The 17,857-nt window shown below is 52.6% G+C and overlaps 1 protein-coding gene and 1 long non-coding RNA gene across 4 annotated transcripts in view; one reads left to right on the top strand and one right to left on the bottom strand.

Moving 5' to 3' along the window:
* MDGA1 (MAM domain containing glycosylphosphatidylinositol anchor 1) overlaps positions 1–17,857 on the bottom strand; it is a 1,057,897-nt gene that overhangs the window by 190,847 nt on the left and 849,193 nt on the right. For all 3 annotated transcript variants that reach the window (XM_085610244.1, XM_085610245.1, XM_085610246.1), the window contains exon 14: positions 6,818–6,970. In XM_085610244.1, coding sequence (XP_085466370.1) covers positions 6,818–6,970 — 153 coding nt within the window. The remainder of the gene's footprint in view (positions 1–6,817; positions 6,971–17,857) is intronic.
* LOC146813779 (uncharacterized) overlaps positions 1–17,857 on the top strand; it is a 303,254-nt gene that overhangs the window by 222,262 nt on the left and 63,135 nt on the right. The gene's annotated exons all lie outside the window — the stretch shown is intronic.

Raw genomic sequence — 17,857 nt, 5'->3', positions numbered from 1 at the left:
CTCCCCTTTGCTAGGCAGAAATCATTCCATTCCAACACATGGTTGGTGGTCACCCATAACACAGCTGGGGCTCAGGTGCTGTGCGCTTATTCCTTGGGGTCGAGGTTGCGCTGTACAAGGTTTGGGAAAAAGAGGGGCCTTTCGGCACACCTACAATCAGAGGGCTTCCCTATTTCACTGTGTTGCTCAGGTACTTGCCAGGTGACCCATCTGGGAAGAGGATGAAGCCTGCTTAGAAAGTTAGGTGAGGGCAGTTGGCATTGATGGAGTTCACGAAGTGAGCCTGTATCTGGCGCTAGGACGCAACGGGTGGTGGTCATTTTTCATGGCAAAACTTAGGGTAGTTCCTTCATGAAGAATAGGTGTTAGCAAGCGGCGGGTGAGGGGTTCCCTACTGCTAGAGCAGTCATGTGGCATCCTTACTTGATTTCACACAACACTGGCAGGGGGGTAGGGCGCCGGGGGGGGCTCCCCTAGGGGAAATTGACTGGTACAGGCATCAGGGCTCAGGGCGGTGGGAGGCCGGACATGCCCGGACTCTGGGTTAGCCAAGGTAGGCAGGCCCCCTCCCGACGGAAGTCTATAGCTTGAGCTAGTTAAGATTGGCTCTGTAGCGGCGGGTGGACATGAATAGGGGTATACAGGGCCTTTTGGGGATCACGACAATCTCGGTGTAGAGTCGGTACTTATCGCTCACAGGGTTGTCTCCCGCAGCGTTCGGAGCACGGTGGTGGACCGCAAGAGTCAGACTCGGACCCGCGACAGGCGCTGCAGGTTAGATAATTCACTGGCCAGGTCTTAGGTAGGGTGGTTGAAGAGAGTAATGGCCCAATGGTTACAGTCGGAGTTGCTTACTCTCAAGTTACAGGTTCATTCTCATTGATTCAGTTCAGGCAGATATCCTTTCGACAGGGGTGAGCCTGGGAGCACACACAGTGTGCAAGGCGTCGTGTGGGACTCCTGTCCCCGGAATGGGTTATCTTGCATTGCAGAAGTAGCAAGACTAATCAGGTCAGTGGAATCGGACATGCTCTAGGCCTGAGGTTGCTGTGGGGTGGGGAGGGCGAAGGGCGGTCTGCCCTGGTCCCCCTTGTGGCGGTAAAGAGGCCACATAAATTGCCTTTACATTGTTAAGGGGAGTCCTCCTGCATACTCTTTAGGCCAGCACTGAGGCGGAGAGATGGTAAGCTCACCCCAGAGAGAACGGGACACCGGCTGGGGGCAAGGGTGCCAGTTTTAAAATAGGGCATGGGGCTTCCGCCCCTGATTACTCCCTACGAACGCCCGATGAGCAGCCTGGTGGTGGAGGGGTGGGCCCCTCAGGTGGCGGATCTAGACCAGAGGACAGGGGCTCACCCTTCAAGGACGCAGGTGGGTTGCGCCTTGCATGGTTCTCAGTTGGTTGGGGGACGCGAGCCAGAAGGCCCCTTAGTGCTGGAACAATAGACAACGTTCTTCGTGTAAGTAAATTGAGTTCTCCCCGACTTGCGGATGGAGCATGAAGCTAGGGAGAACTTTAAATTAAAATGGTGATTAACGTTTTGAATTTGATAAATACAGATCATATCAAATTGTTTGATTTATATATTGTCATGTTTGTGTGAAGATTTGTAATAAACATGGCCTTTTTTAACCCACAGCTGGTTGTTAAGCATTGTTTCGTTAGTTTGGAGGAGGGCTGGGCCGGGTGCCATCCTGGGGGGTACGAGTCCTATAGTCCCGCCCTCCCATGTGTTCCCTGGCCATTTCAGACCTATAAGCACAGAGCTCTGACCTGTGCACCTCAGACAAGCCTTTGCTCTTCAGAGCCTGTACAGGTCCGCCGAGCTCCCCAGCTCTGTCCCGGATTACCATTACAACCCCAAGGCCTTCATTCACAGTTGTGGGATTTTACCCAGAAGGGCACCTCGGGTGAAATTCTGCATATTGCCTGTGCTTTGAATGGGAATATGGAAGTGCAGGCACTCAATATCTAGAGTATCTCTTTGCTTCTGAGAAGTGCTGGCGCTCTCCCATTAAATGCACTGCAGCGGTGCTGAGAAGTGCAGGTACTTTCCCTTTCAAATTAAAGAAGTGCATGCACTCCGTGCCGGACAGTGCCTGTCCATTGAAAGCTCTGAGTCTCCCCAGGCCTGGAATGATCAGGTAGCGAACTCGGGGCCTGATCATTCTGGGCACGGATATAGCAGGCCGGTCTGTACTGCTGCAGGGGCAGGTAATGTGGGCAGCATCACAGCCTGGCACCCGCCAGACCCTTGCAATAGTATGGGGGAGCAAACAATTCAGAAGCCTGCCCTGCTCCCTAATGCACCCCCTCACCCTTCTCAGGCCCTTCCGCTGGCTCCTTCTGTGTGCTCAGAGCAGGTGGAAAACAGTGGGTTTTTCCACATGGAATCAGAAAAAATGACCAGGAAAAGTACCCAGATTTACTGGGCAGAGCAGTTCTTTCTCATTCTGGGGTGGGGGAATGTGTACTCACTGGAATTTGGTGCGGGTATACTGGCAGAATCGTAGACTCCGCCCCCTTGGTATCCCTGCCTCACAATACTCCCAATGAGGATGTAAGCCTGTAAACAAACAGGTCTGCTCATGCACCTCAGACCTGACTCCGATTACCTTGCTATTCAGAGCACTGATGTAGTGGGAACCAAACCGGCCCTGGCAATCCCGCTCGGCCAGCCCCCCACCAGTGCGGTGGGGTTGCGGCTGAGCTGTGTGCCAGGGTCAGTTTCGGACGATTTTGTTACAGGGGGCCAATATTGCAGCTATGCTGCAAAACTGGCCCCTGGTAACAAAAACAGCCGCCGAGGGGCCCAAAACTGGCCCCCACCCTGGCAGCCACCGGGGAAATGCCTGGTGCCGCTACGGCCAGTCTGGTCCTGATTCAGAGCCTGTAAATAGATCTTCCGCTGCATCTCGGTCCTGGCATGCCTTACCTTCACTAGTCTTAGCCTGTAATCACTCAGATCTGCCAAACATCTGGGGCCTGCCCCTTATATAACTTGCCTCCCTGAGCCTGTGAATCCACAGCTCTGCCAGTGTACATCAAGATCGCTGGATTCATTCATAGCAGGTCACGCCGGCATAGCACACAGCTCGGCCAATGCAGCGCTCTCTCAGCTGACTATATGTGTGGCTGAATATCCTGGTATTACACGGAGCTCGGCCAATGCAGGCCACTCATAAACAGTATTGATATTAATGGCACCAGCACCACCCAGGGCCTGAAGTAATATGATCAGACACCCCCATCCTGCTGGACCGCCAATGATTCCTCTGCCAGCCCCCACCATCTTCAAAACCAGCTGCATCATTTACAAAGCCATCGCGACCGACCAGCACCCCCGTCTATCTGGCTGACAAGCTCCCCGTCTCCGGTGTCGGTCAGCACATGGAGGCGAGGGCAGCATCAAAGGGCAGACCAAGAAGTGTGAAAAAGAATAAACAAGGCCACTGCGTTTCCATCTGTGCACCCATCCATCTGGAACACTATCCCTGGATCTATCTGGATCACGCCAACCCCGTGACTGCCAGCAGAGCCGACACTTTAAAGGGCTCGACATCATGACGCAGTAACAGCCCTCACACCAGCTCCGCCTCCTTTCACTGGTACACTGCATCCCTGCCTTTGACACGGAAGAGCACTCTGATGCCTTTTAGGTACACTACCACCTACATGTATTCACAACAGATCATGAGAGCTCTACATGCACAGCTCTGCCAGTGCACCTCACATATTACTGGCTTTATTCATAACAGGCCATCACTGCATTACACACAGCTCTGCCAGTGCACCTCACATATTACTGGTCTAATTCACAGGGAGCAGATCATCAGCGCAGTCCACACATCTTTTCTGGTGCACCTCACATATTACTGGCTTTATTCATAACACACCATCACTGCACAGCTCTGCCAGTGCACCTCCCATATTACATGTTGTATTCATAACACACCATCACTGCACAGCTCTGCCAGTGCCCCTCCCATATTACATGTTGTATTCATAACACACCATCACTGCACAGCTCTGCCAGTGCCCCTCCCATATTACATGTTGTATTCATAACACACCATCACTGCACAGCTCTGCCAGTGCACCTCCCATATTACATGTTGTATTCATAAGAGGCTATCACTGCATTACACACAGCTCTGGCAGTGCACCTCACGTATAACTGATATTAATCTCTTATGCACCTCTGGCAGTGACCTTACAGCAGCCAGCAGTGCACATCTGTCCTGACCTCTGTTATCCATGGAACCTCATCCGGGTACCTCACACAGCACTGACAATGCACGCTACACAGTAGAGATGCACAATAGATGCCGCTACCTTACCGGTACCACATAGGCAAAGGTTTTTAACAAATCATGCAATAAAGTATATATCAGAAACTGCAAACAGGTCACTGCCAGTGCACCTACGACAACACTCGCAGTGCGCATCGGCCATTACCGTATTCATGGGATCTGATCAGGGGTCACGTGCAGCTCCCTCAATGCACCTCCCATAACTCAAGCAGCATACAGCCATGGCGATGCGTGCAGGGCTCGGGGAGTCACTGGATCTCACGTGCCGCTGCCACTGCGTCTTACTCCTCTATTCAACACATATTAATCATCTCCTTCCTTCACGCAGGAGCGAGTCCCTTTAACTGAAACAGCTCTTCCTATGCACCTCGCGCGCCACGGGGTGCTATAGGCTGATTCTGGGCTCAGCTGCCGTAGTAGCACCTGTGTGACCCCCTGAAATGGCAGCATTTCGGTGTTTTTTTTTCTAATCCCATGATTCATTTGAAAATCTATTGTGTACCTATTAAAGGTCAAACATTGGCTGAGTCAGTGTGAGGGGGTTGGAGGCAGTAGTGAAGAAGTGAGCACGAGGGTAAGAAGGGTAACCGGGCAGTTTTAGAAAAACAGCACTTTATAGAGAGCATCTTTGTTGCAGGGAGTATTCGAGTGAGCCTGAGCTGAGTGAAGTTGGGCCTGTCTGAACCTTCATCATAAAATAAAGGTCAGAGATGGGGCGCATTTATTTTTAGGCACTGGGAGATTTAGTGACTTGCCCACAATCACAGGATGTTTGAGCCTCCTGCCAGACTTGAACCCGGTTCCCCAGCTCCGCGGTCACCGCTCTAGCCCTTGGGCCACATCCTCTCCCCTATGGGACGCTCGTTGTAACCTGGCAGGCTCTCCTTCGCCCCTCTGCAGGGCTCCCACCTCATTTACAGCAACGGCGACTGTTGGGGTACGGTACCAGTGATGATGGAGCCATCAGCTCGGCCACCAGAAAGCCCCAGTGGTGGGCACAGTGCTGGGGGGCACGGCGGAGGAGCAGACCCTTTGCCTCATTCTCGCCAGTGACGGGTCTCGCGAGATCTGCCTTGCAAACCATCAATGCTTGCACAGAAAAAGACAAAAGGAGCGAGCTCTCTGCACGTGGGGGTCATTCCTTACATTACTCCTAAAAATAAAGACCGCTCCAGTGGTCTGTCATCAGAAATAACATACGTATCAACATGTCCAAAGCAGCTTTGGGGTAAACATGTAAGTCAAGCTAGCATCCATGAGATCAAAGAGGCGATGCGCTGCCCCAAACGTATGACCTCCGATCCCCCAAACTTAAAATGAGGCCCTAATGGTGGTCTTATTGTCCACCGCTCCTTCTCCAGGAGTGCTTGTTTTTTTTATCTCACCCCCAAAAAAGTTTCATTTGTTTTTCTTCCTTTGATTTCTGCAGCCAGGTCTACGCTGACCTATTGTTCTATGCACCTGCAGCAAACATTTTCTTTTCACCTTGGAGCTAAATTCGTGTTATAGCAAATCCCAAAAAACAAGCACTGGCGGGAAGGGGCTGGCCGGGAGAGGACTGACCCAACGCTCCTCTGTGTATCCTGGTTTGGGTTGTTCACGTGAGGTCTGGCAGACAGTAGACATATACTGCCATTTGTAGCCACACCTAAAAGCTCCTCTTAAAGTGCCTTGCACTGCATGACCTATTGGCAGAAAGCCTCTGATCTGATGTGTTAATCAGCTGTGCCAATGTGCCCAGAATCCTTTCAAGCCATCCAGCTTTGTTTCCAGTAACACCTTATCCCTGTACGTCACACCCGTCTGCACTATGGCGAACCTCAGCAGTGTACGAAAACACTGCCCTGTAACATGTCACAGTGCAACCCTGGATCTCACGAGGAGTTGCCTATGCATCCTATACATCTCTGGAAACATCCATCCATCTGGCTCTGCATTGTCTGTATCACTCACAACCTTGACACCAGACCTCACAACTTTGGCAAAGTTCATTGAACCCTCAAGGGCACAGCTCTTCGAATATATCTGACTCCTGGGTGGCAATGCCTTATTCTAAAAGCTGCAGCACAGATACAACCTGTGAGCCCTGCCTTCTCCCTCTATGGACCAGGCATTTGGAAGACCATCTCCCCACACATCAGTCCTGGACCATCGCTCCTCAAGCCAGAAAGTACCTAAACACACCCCTTCAGCAGCACCTCTTCGATCATTGGTTTGAACCCTTCCAGCTCCTCTCAGGTTTGGTCTTGGATCAGGAACCCTGCTCCTCCACCCATCATATGCACCGCTGCTTTACACACTGACAAATGGTCACTCCCTTTCCCCTGGAATTCCCTCCCCAGGCTATGTGCTTTGCCGTGTTGCGTTCTTGCTTCGTTTGGTCTATAGAAAAAACAATCTATGCAAACACACATACAAGCCGCGACTTGCCCCCAAATCCCACCCTGCTCAATGGCAGTGGTAGATAGAGTGGTATCAATGGATCGGAACTGACGGTACTCACCGATGTGCTTTCCGTACATGTGGTAGTAGAAGGAGACGCAGAAGGAGGACCGATAGTATGGCGGCTTGCCAGTGACATTGTACAGCGGACTGATCAGCCTGGCCTTGTCTCCTGGCACCCGCGGCCGCGAAGCCTCAATAAACATGTAGTAACCTATGGAAAACAAGGGCAGACACAGCAGTGAGCATTATGAGGTACCGCCTGGCAAGCGGGATTGATTGGTAAAAACAGCGCAAACTCATTCAACTTATGCTCAACAAGAACGAAAAAGAGTGACAATATTCAACTTTCAAAAATGATTAAAGGGAGTTAATATGACGCGCATTAGAGATGTGTCAGATGAAACAGGTCGATATTACACACGTGTTTGAAGCAAACTAGAAATGAGAGTCTAGGATCTCAACAGTGGCAGAGTGACAATAAACCTAGGTTTGTTAGACACTTCTGTGTTAGACCTACGCTCTAAATAGCACAGCTTGGCCGCCATCTTGAAATAGCCAGGCCTGCAGAGATGTTATTTTATATTGAGTTGTTTTGTAACCATGCAAGTCACTGTACATGACTAGGAGAAAATGCAGAATGGGAAGAGAGTGAGAGAAGAAGGAGTAAAGTAAACAATGTGCCAATTAAATAAGAGATGATGGAAAACAGCAGGTAAAAATTGATACATGCAGAATTTAGTTTGAAAACAACCAATTCCGGATGTAATTACCCATGTTTCAAGGGAATATTCCGAATATGAGGTATTTAAGGCCCCTGGTAAATACTAGGCCTGGGCGGTAAATTCTGTTCCGCTCGTGGAATTTGCGGAATTTGGATAATTTTACCTTCCGCGGAGAACGCGGAATTGCCAAAAATTCCACGATCCGTGTTCGTGAGATATTTCCCCCTGAGCACACAAACAGCATTCCCGAACAGGAAAAAAGCATCGCGAACGGGCGGAACAAGCAATTCTGCGTGTTTGCGGATCTCTGCGTGCTCGCGGAGATTTTTTACCGTTTCACGGAGCTTTGCGTAGCGCGACTGCGCAAATTCCGCCCACCCCTAGTAAATACCTCTCCCAGGCTTCATGGAACACCTGATCATGATTGCATGCCACTCACTGCGGGGGCTCTAAATCTCAGGGTTGAAACAAAAAGGAGGAGTAGACAAACATGTTTTATATATTATGTGATATTTTCAAATCTATTTAACTGTTCAATTTACCCATTACAGCATCGCTGATATGAAATTCTGGACCACGTGATGCCTTCTGATTTGTATTTCCTATTCCCACCCATAAGATGTTTCAGTTTTCCCATCTTTATTTTTCAGATTGCAGATTCTTTTTATGACTTGGTTAGTTTGTCGAGATAATGGAAAGTGCTTCTCAAAGATCATCCCTGCAATCTATACCTTAAGGATTGTATTTAGCAAAATAACTACATTGAGAGGGCGAACACTGAAGAGCAGTGACACAAGGGGCAGGATAGTGGAAGGGCACAACAAGCGTCCACGAGTCAGTTTCCTCTCTCTCCTATTACTCGCTGACTTTAAGCTCGCCGTTGACCGTGTTCAGCGCTCCCCTCATTTTTGGCTAGGTTCACGCCATAGAAGTAACATATAGATACATACATGCATACATGCTAACCAGGTCAAGGTAAGTATGGCAATTATATGCAGACATGACACGACCTCTCCCACATATTTTTGTTTTACACCATGCTTAAGCGCAGCAACAAGTTTGCTGTGACATGTCTGGCGCGAATCTATCTCCTCATCCCGCAGTCTTTTTCCCCACAGGGAATCACGACGCAGTCGTTACAACGACCGCGTTGTGATTCCGCATACCATTACTTACAACGACTTGCGGAGGGAGCGCTGAATGTTGGAATAGTATCCAACACCTCCCCCCCACCCCCGTTGTTCCGACTTGCGGATTAATGGTGTGCGGAATCACAACGCGGTCGTTGTAACAACTGCATTGTGATTCCCTGCGGGGACAAAGTTTTGTGGTAAACGTTGTTTACAGTCTGGCGCATACCTCCATCAACCATACAGTTGTAATCTTGTACATTAGATAACTTTCTTATATCTTGCTGTTCTTGGTATTGCCAAACCGGAATACATTGGGGTGAAGAAGTGCACTTAAAATTTGTGGCCCATTCTAAACATATATATCACCCTACAAAAATATGTTGTGGGGGCACTATTAATAGCCAACATCTTCAGTTACACAACTGATTACTTATGTTCGTCCAGTTCCTCACTGGAACCGGCACTCAAACAATACAGCTTATCCATCGCCATGCCGCCCCTGACTTAAAGCATTTCCAATCTATAAGCACTTGCATCGTCCCAAAAAAAGGATTCTGATATAAATGTGTGCGAGGTGGGAACACCAAAACTTAAGAAGGAGCAAGGAGTCTTTACAGGAGATATATCCTCATCTGCCCAAACAAAATGCTTCAACAAACTCAAGGAGGAAATATCTTGAATACCATAAAGTGCATGTATATGGTCTATCGGAGCCCGGTACGTAACGGCACCCAGGTAAATCGGTGCTCACCTTGCATTTGTCTCGGACTCGTGTGAGATTGAAGAAGAGTTTTTATGGATATATACCTGGGTGTATATATATATATATATATATTTGATAATCCCCTGCTGACGCCGCCGCGCTGCACGGAATGGTGAAAATTACCAGGTTAGTCCAATAGTAACTTTATTGTCACTGACGCGTTTTGACCTGACGGTCTTTCTCAAAGCTTTATATATATATATATATATATATATTTATTAGGGTCCTCACCCACAGGTAGCACCTGTGGCTTGCTTCATCAGTGGGCCCTCACTTACACACATAAGGTGTTTGTTAGCGGAGTTCTGTGAAGGCATGGGATCTTGGTGAGTTAAAATAACCTCTGAAACCTAAAAAGTTATTTAATGGCGTAGGTTTAGGGGCTCGATTAAAAGTAAGAAAAGTGACACTATATTAGGATATAATGGTCTCACGTGTCTAATCGGTCGAAATGTTTCTGCCACAAACTGCCCCGAAAGGTCAACTGGCTTTCTTCAGGACCTGTGTTTTCCGTGCTAGTTAAAACAGCCTATTGGCATGTATAAATCATTTGAAAAGCATGCACATTTACATACAGACCATACACTGAGAACCATTTCCTTGTATGGTCAACTGATGTCTAGGTCAATTTACTGACATCAAAGGGAAGTTTCAGGGATGGACTGTCCCTATAGTCACACATTCGTCAAGGGTACCGGTCCGCTCAACCCTTGGGGAGTGCCCCTGACTCCCTGCATGTTGGGAACGTCACTGGCACCATGACTCGCCAAACACGTGCTGACACTGTTCACTCCTTTGAAACCTGCACCAGTTTATTAGAAGCACTCCCATGGACTTTTTTTGCCAAAAAAAAATAGCACAAGCCTAGTACACTATTCTATCAGACCTAAATTGAAAAACATGTATCTTTATCTAAGAGAGGCAGACTCTGTCAGATAAACTCAACAGAACTCTTTTTCTGCTGCTGTGCATCCTCCAGCGCGGTTTGACCCAAATATGATATGCTCCTGACCTTTATCTCAGACTTCTCTTCTTTCATTGCAAGATCACAGCTGTCGCTGATCAAGCGCGCGTGCAATCTCATCTCTTGTTCCACCAATATATCATCCCGAAGGCACCTCAGACCCAGCATTCTGTCAGAGGTCTTATTGAATGCTCTGAGGAACCCCTCAAGGATTGGCATCAGACCACCTATGGTGCAGCTACACTGACACGTCGCACGCGGGATCGGATGATGCGTGGACCTGCATCTGGTGGCACGCGGAGGAAAGCTCCAAAGATGGAAGCCACAGTGCCTTCGCAGCATAGCCCCGAAGCAAATGGGGCTGACTCGGGCTGCCATAGGGCGTAGCACATGTCCAGAAGAAGACAGGACAGTGTTTGAAGCTCTGCATTGCCATAATTGTCTGCAAAGCATACACTTTATCTCAGAATTAATTATGGATGTTTAAAGTTATTTTTCACGTTTACTCATGGTTCACTCTATACCAATGATTACTCTATACCGATGGTTTACTCTGTACTCACGTTTTACTCTATACTCATGGTTTACTCTACACTGTATGCCTTTTTCAGGCATCCTGCTGTCCCACCCTTTCTCAAACGACCTATATGCTGCCATTGCCTCCACCTCCCTCCCTCTAGACGGTGTCGCCTTTAGAATTGATGGTCTTTCTATCTAGCCTTGCGATTTCCTCTAGCAAACTGTCTTGGTTTGCACACTCTTCGTGGACTTGTTGCAACAAACACGTTTACTTACACTGGGCCACCATGTTGGTCTAAGATCACATGATATCATTCCTTTGAGACTCTCAGTATCTGTGACGTCACTTCCTCCCACCCTGGGTTTTTGGTGAGATGACGTCACTGATGCTTCCAAGCCCTGGCAGCCGGTCACGTGTTCTTTTTCAGATATGATGGGCTTGTTGAAGTTAAAGGCGAGCAGGAAGGTTCTGGCTGAGGCAGCCTTTGCCTTCAGCTATATTGTTGTGGTATCGGGTAAAGCGCCTCCAGGACCCTCTCCGCACCATGCAGCACTGTGTAGACCTCTGGAGTTGGATTACTTCCTGTCACCGGCTGTGCTGTCCGCTGATGCGAATGAGGAGGAGATGTGCAAGGAGCCTGAAGAGGGGGGGGGGGGGGGGGGGCGAGGGCATGTTTTCATTACTTGTGTGGCACTTGTAATCGCCTCTCTAAAGGGGCTTTTGCACAAGTTATATTATTAAAAACAAGAAATAAGCCGTGTCCACATTGCACTCGATAGTCGGTGTGCATAGGTAAAGGTGCATACCTACAACGTCTGTTTGCATCCCAGTCCTGGGGTGGAACCCCCCTACAGAGGGTGTCATGTTATCCATATGTTCTTATGTGCACAAGAGGACAGGTTTTACTCCCTAAAGGCACGTCGGTGTTATCATATTGACAACGCCAGCAGAGCACAACGTGTCTCTGATAGTTGAAGATATTTGAGACGTGTGCGTGATGTGGTAACGGAGCCACCCGGCCCGTTCCGTCACGCTGAGCACGCACCCACGCACCCGGAGGGCGGGCACGCCCGAAGGCATAAATAAACGGGCGCAAGACCGCTCGTGGTCTTCGGCCCACACCAGTGACCCTGACTGTTGTGTCCTTCTGTTAGTGTGAGACCCCCATGCCCTAGGCCTGCCCCGTCCACCCCAGATACCACATTGGCGACGAGAGCGGAGCCTACCCGCGCCTCGCCCCTCCCGCGCACCTGCTGTTCTGGCTGACGGTGCTCCAGGTTGTCCGCGGAGGCGGAACACAGCGGACCTCTTCGGGCGCGCCCTCGCGCTGGCTGACTGGGCCGCGCGCGTCATACTGCTGCCCTGAGGGGATTCCAGAGGTCTGCGCACTGCCGGTAAGCTCGTGTCGGAGGGGAGGAGTCGGCCCTCGTGAGCCCGGCCAGCGTCTGTGTGGGGGAGTGAAGAGCTCGTCGAAGCTCTGGTGGAGAAGGCCCCGAGGGAGACGTGTGGCAGGGGCGTCCTCAGAAGTGCCTGCTGAGGAGATCGGTCTCAATAAAGCTCAAAAAAAAAAAAAGAGAACCGGTGGTCTCGCCCACGCGCAGCACCAGCCAGGCAACCTATCTGCGTCCCGGAGTACAGCCGTTGGTCTCGCCTGCGCGCAGCGATAAACAGACAGCCTGCATCAGCCCAAAAGGGGGAGGAGTGTGACGGTGGTCTCGCCTGGACAGCAGACCTGCAGCCACGGCCTGTGAGGTGGGTGGTGACGGAGAGGAGCAGCAAGCATGTCCACCCCTGTCACCAGCGGAGGTGGCACTTCGCAGCAGCCACAGCAGCGGGCCGCGCAGCCAGCGGCCGCCGCGCCTGGACACAGTGCGGTAGCCCCGTTGCCACCGTTCAGCGAGCTGTCGGACCCCTCCACGGCGGCGGTGCGATGGCGCTCATGGATCGGACGGTTGGAGCACTACTTTGTCGGGGTGCGGGAGACGGATAATACAGTCAAGAGGTCTCTCCTCATGTGCTACGGTGGCGAAGAACTGTACGACCTCTTCGAGACCCTACCAGATAGAGGGAACGACGACGACTATGCGGGCGCCATAAGGGCCCTAAATCGCCATTTTGACCCCCAAACCAACCCCGACTTCGAGTGGTTCAAGCTCCGCCAGGCGCGACAAGAGGAAACAGAAAGCATTGACGTCTTCTATGCCCGCCTTCGAAAACTCTCGCTGTCATGCGAGCTACCGGACCAGAGAGCAGAGATTCGGGCGCAGCTCATCCAGGGTTGCAGGTCGGTCCCGTTGCGGCGCCTCATCCTACGGCAGCCAGGCATCACCCTAGATGACATCTTGATCCTGGGCCGGTCTCACGAGCTATCCAACGCTCGGGCGGACGTGATGGAAGCAGCCCTCAACCGGCCGGCTGCGGCCCCGAAACCGCCGGCAGTCAAGGAAGAGAGGGTGGACGTGCTGCAGAGGCGACCGAACCAGCAGCGCGGAGCCGCGAGGGCTCCGCAGAGAGACGCCTGTGGCAACTGCGGCCTAGGTCACCCGCCTGGCGGACGGTGCGTCGCAAGAGGTCAAACGTGTCTGAAGTGCGGACGGGCGAACCATTTCGCGAAGGTCTGCAGAGGCGGAAGGGCGCGCGGCGGTGCTGCGGGCCCGCGAGGTGCAGTGGCGAGCGTGCACCAACTGACAGTGGAAGAATCCGCCGCCCTGAGAGACAACACCAAGACGGAATTCGAAGAAGAGGTGGAGGATGATGAAGTATTCTTAGTCTCGTTCGTGGGCCGGGAAGGCACGAGGCGAAGGCCGCCGCCCATGTGTGACATCATGGTGGCCTGGTCCCCGGTGAGTGCTCTCATCGACACGGGGGCGTCAGTAAACGTAATGGACAGCTGCCAGTATGAGAGACTGTCGCCACAACCACCCCTGAGACCCTCCAAAGCCCAAATCTTCACATACGACAGTGACAAGCCGCTGTCCCTGCGAGGGGTGATTGACGTTGAAGTCGTCAGTGATGGCAGGAAGCTGGCCACGACGTTCCACGTGGCGGAAGGCAAGAGGGGCACCCTGCTGAGCTGTCACACCGCCGAAGATCTGGCGCTGGTGTTTTTCGCGAATCAGGTGCATGACCTGCATGCTAGGGAGATGTTGAAGGACTTTCCAATGCTGTTTCGAGGTCTAGGGTGCCTACGCGGGAAACAGTTCAAACTGCATGTGGACCCGACAGTCCCGCTCATGGCGCTGCACCACAGGAGAATACCATTCCTCCTGAGACCACGAGTGGAGGAGGAGTTGAAGAAGTTGGAAGACCTGGGGGTGATCGAAAAGGTATTGGGCCCCACCCCGTGGGTGTCCCCCCTAGTTGTGGCGCCCAAACCCAAGCAGCCAGGCGCCATCCGCTTGTGCATCGATATGCGCCTCCCGAACAAGGCAGTAAAGCGCGAAAGACACCTCACGCCCACCATGGACGATATCGTGGCCGACCTCAACGGCGCACAGTGGTTCACAAAACTGGATCTCAACGCGGGATACCATCAGCTAGAACTCCACCCAGACAGCCGCAACATCACCACTTTCTCCACCCACGTTGGCCTGCGGAGATACAAGCGGCTGAGTTTCGGGATTTCGTCAGCGGCTGAAGTGTTCCAAAACGCCATACGGGAGACTCTCTCGGGACTCCAGGGAGTCATCAATTTGAGCGACGACATTTTGGTGTTCTCGAAGACTCTGGAAGAGCACCATCGGCATCTTCGAGACACACTGCAGCGGCTGGCGGACAGTGGCCTCACCTTGCACGAGGCCAAGTGCTCCTTCTACCAGGAGTCGGTCGAGTTCTTCGGCTACGTCTTCTCGAGGGAAGGCCTGAGAGTGGATCCAAAAAAGGCGGAAGCAATCCGAGCAGCCCCGAGGCCCACCTCCGCCACCGAGTTCAGGAGTTTTCTAGGGATGGCAACCTACTGTGGACGTTTTATTCCCAACTTGGCGTCCCTGTCGGAGCCGCTCCGGCTTCTCACGAAGAGTGGCCAGCCCTGGACCTGGGCAGCGAAGGAAGATCTGGCGTTCCAGGCGGTCAAGGACGCGCTAATCGACGACAAGGTCATGGCGTACTTTAGACCCCACAGGCGAACAGAGGTGGTGGTGGACGCGAGCCCCGTTGGGCTGGGCGCAGTCCTGATGCAGGAAACGGAGGCCAAGGAATGGGTCCCGACCGCATACGCCAGCAGGGCCTTGACGCCCACAGAGATGCGGTATGCGCAGATTGAGCGGGAGGCGCTGGCCATCAAGTGGGCCTGTCAGCACTTTCATCTCTACCTGTATGGTCACGACTTCCGGGTGGTCACCGACCACAAGCCCCTTGTCCCGCTGTTCGCTGGCACGGCACGTTTGGGGCCCCCGCGGATCGAGAGATGGGCAGTCCAATTGCAAGCCTACAGGTTTGAGGTCGTCTTCCGACCCGGTGCCAACAACCCGGCGGATTTCCTGTCCCGGCACCCGGGGCCGGCCCAATCGCACCCTGATCAGTCGGATGAGCGCGGCACGGAAGAGTTCGTCCGGATGGTTTCGCAAGCGGCATGCCCGGTGGCACTCACGCTGGAAGACATCGGCAAGGCCACGGAGCTGGACGAGTGCCTCGTAAAGGTGAAGCGCACGCTGGCGAACCGCCAGTGGCGGAACTTCCTGGATGGGGTGCAGGCCCTCACTGAAGAAGAGAGAGTCTTTCGGCAGAAAATGTGGAATGCGCAGAGTGAGCTCAGCGAGGGGCCGCATGGCGTGGTCATGAGAGGCGCAACACTCGTCATTCCGAAGAGTCTCCAAGGAGAGGTGGTTCGGTTGGCGCATCAAGGGCATCAAGGCGTCTCCAAGACCAAGGCCAGGCTGCGGAGCAAGGTGTGGTTCCCTCGGATGGATGCCATGGTTGAGGAAGTCGTCCGCAACTGTCACTCGTGCAACATCACCGGGGGCGAGCCGGCACCTCATCCGGTGATCACGGAGGACCCATGTCTAGAACCCTGGTCCAAGCTGTGTGTGGACTTTGGATCGTTCCCGGATGGGCGACACACCTTGGTGGTGGTGGATTCGCACTCCAAGTTCCCGGTGGTGGAAGTGGTTTCCTCCACAGCATTCAGCCAGGTGAGAGCGGCGCTGGACCGCGTATTTGCCATGATGGGCCTACCGGAGGAAGTCCGGTCGGACAATGGGCCACCTTTCCAAGGAAGAGAGTTCCAGGACTACTTAGCAGCCTGAGGGGTCAGGCACAGGAAAATCACCCCGCAATGGCCCCAGGCGAATGGAGAGGTAGAGCGGTTTATGCGCACGATGAACCGGGCTCTGAGGATCGGAGTCGAACAAGGGAAAGACGCGGATCAATGCCTCTCACAGTTTCTCAGCGCGTACCGCCGGACACCTCACTGTACCACTCGGTGTGCGCCAGCGCACCTTCTGTTCAAGAAGGCCCCCAGGGACAACATTCCGGCGAGTCAGGTGTGGCAGCCTCGGCCGCTAGACCAAGGGGCGGCTCAAGGGAGAAGGCGGACCTCCAACGAGAAGGCCAGTCGGGCGAGGAGGGCCCAGGTGAGGAGTCTCCAGGTGGGGGACGAGGTCATCTTGAAAGACCGCTATCCAAATTGGAAGTATCGCACCCCGTTTGAACCGGAAGTGTGGGAGGTGATCAGAGTGCAGGGCACCATGGTTGTCAGTCCGGAGAGGAACACGGACAGTGACTCGAAATGCGTCCTGGTTCAAACAGGTCACCTCAGCTCCCCCCGAGACTAACCAGCAGGAGGAGGAGCTCGAGGCCCGAGAAGGGTGCAGCTCACCAGGAGGGCAGGCGAGCACATCGCGGAGCGCACCCCCACTGTCCGGCGCGGGAGAACGAGAGAACGGGCCCTCTGAAGATGTGGGGGCACCCAGTGAGAAAGGAACCTGCGGGACCGGACGAGGAGACGTCCCCCGGAGCCAGCCGTATAGCCTCCGGCCAAACCCGGCCCCTAGTCAGAGACTTAGAGACTTTGCGTGGTGTGCGCAAGGGCCGAACTGTTCCGTGATAAATGATCTCTGTATCTGAAAGATTGGAGGGATGTGGTAACGGAGCCACCCGGCCCGTTCCGTCACGCTGAGCACGCACCCACGCACCCGGAGGGCGGGCACGCCCGAAGGCATAAATAAACGGGCGCAAGACAGCTCGTGGTCTTCGGCCCACACCAGTGACCCTGACTGTTGTGTCCTTCTGTTAGTGTGAGACCCCCATGCCCTAGGCCTGCCCCGTCCACCCCAGATACCACACGTTTGATCGATAAATCTCTGCAACGGGTGATAAACAAAGCTTTATTTAAAGGGCCGAGGAACTTGTGAAACCGATGCGGTCAAAGAGCATCTGCTGTGCCAATAAAACGAGTACCCACAAGTCCCCACCGAGCCTTTATTCTTTGTACGTCATCACATGGTCCAGTTCTGTGTTCGTCATCACATGGTCCAGTTCTACATCACTTGGGAAAAACGCAACTCAACCTCCCGGCGGGGAGACTGCTCATTACCAGCATGTACAATATGGTGAGCAGAGGGTAAACCAGTGCTTAATTTGAGCCAGTGGTTTCCAGTGCTCAGCACCGGCACTTAATTATCAACACTGACGCTTTTCATGAGCATCAGTTAAGCACACATTAACTTACAGGGAGATTAAGTAATTTGCTCAGAATCACAGGATGTTGTGCGACGCCGAGACTCGAATATGGTTATTACTCAGTTCAGAAGTCGACAGCTCTGCCCAGTACGCCACATCCTGTCCACAATTTCATGGGTAGTAGTGGGTTCTGTTTTAGGAGGCGCTAACAGGCGAAACGAGCTGGTGCAAGCTGTCTCCTGACGAGAACCCTGGTACTTTTTTTTTTTTTTTTTTTTACAAATTAACCACTGGTGCTGAGTTTCTCTGCACAGCAGATCCCGTCCAGTCACCAACATATGCCGCGTGGAAACGGAACAAAGAAAAGGCCTCGCGTCC

The sequence above is a fragment of the Triturus cristatus genome, chromosome 6, assembly GCF_964204655.1.
Source record: "Triturus cristatus chromosome 6, aTriCri1.1, whole genome shotgun sequence".
Lineage (NCBI taxonomy): Eukaryota > Metazoa > Chordata > Amphibia > Caudata > Salamandridae > Triturus > Triturus cristatus.
The sequence above is the reverse complement of the archived record's forward strand: the minus strand, read 5'-3'. Positions and strand labels throughout refer to the sequence as shown.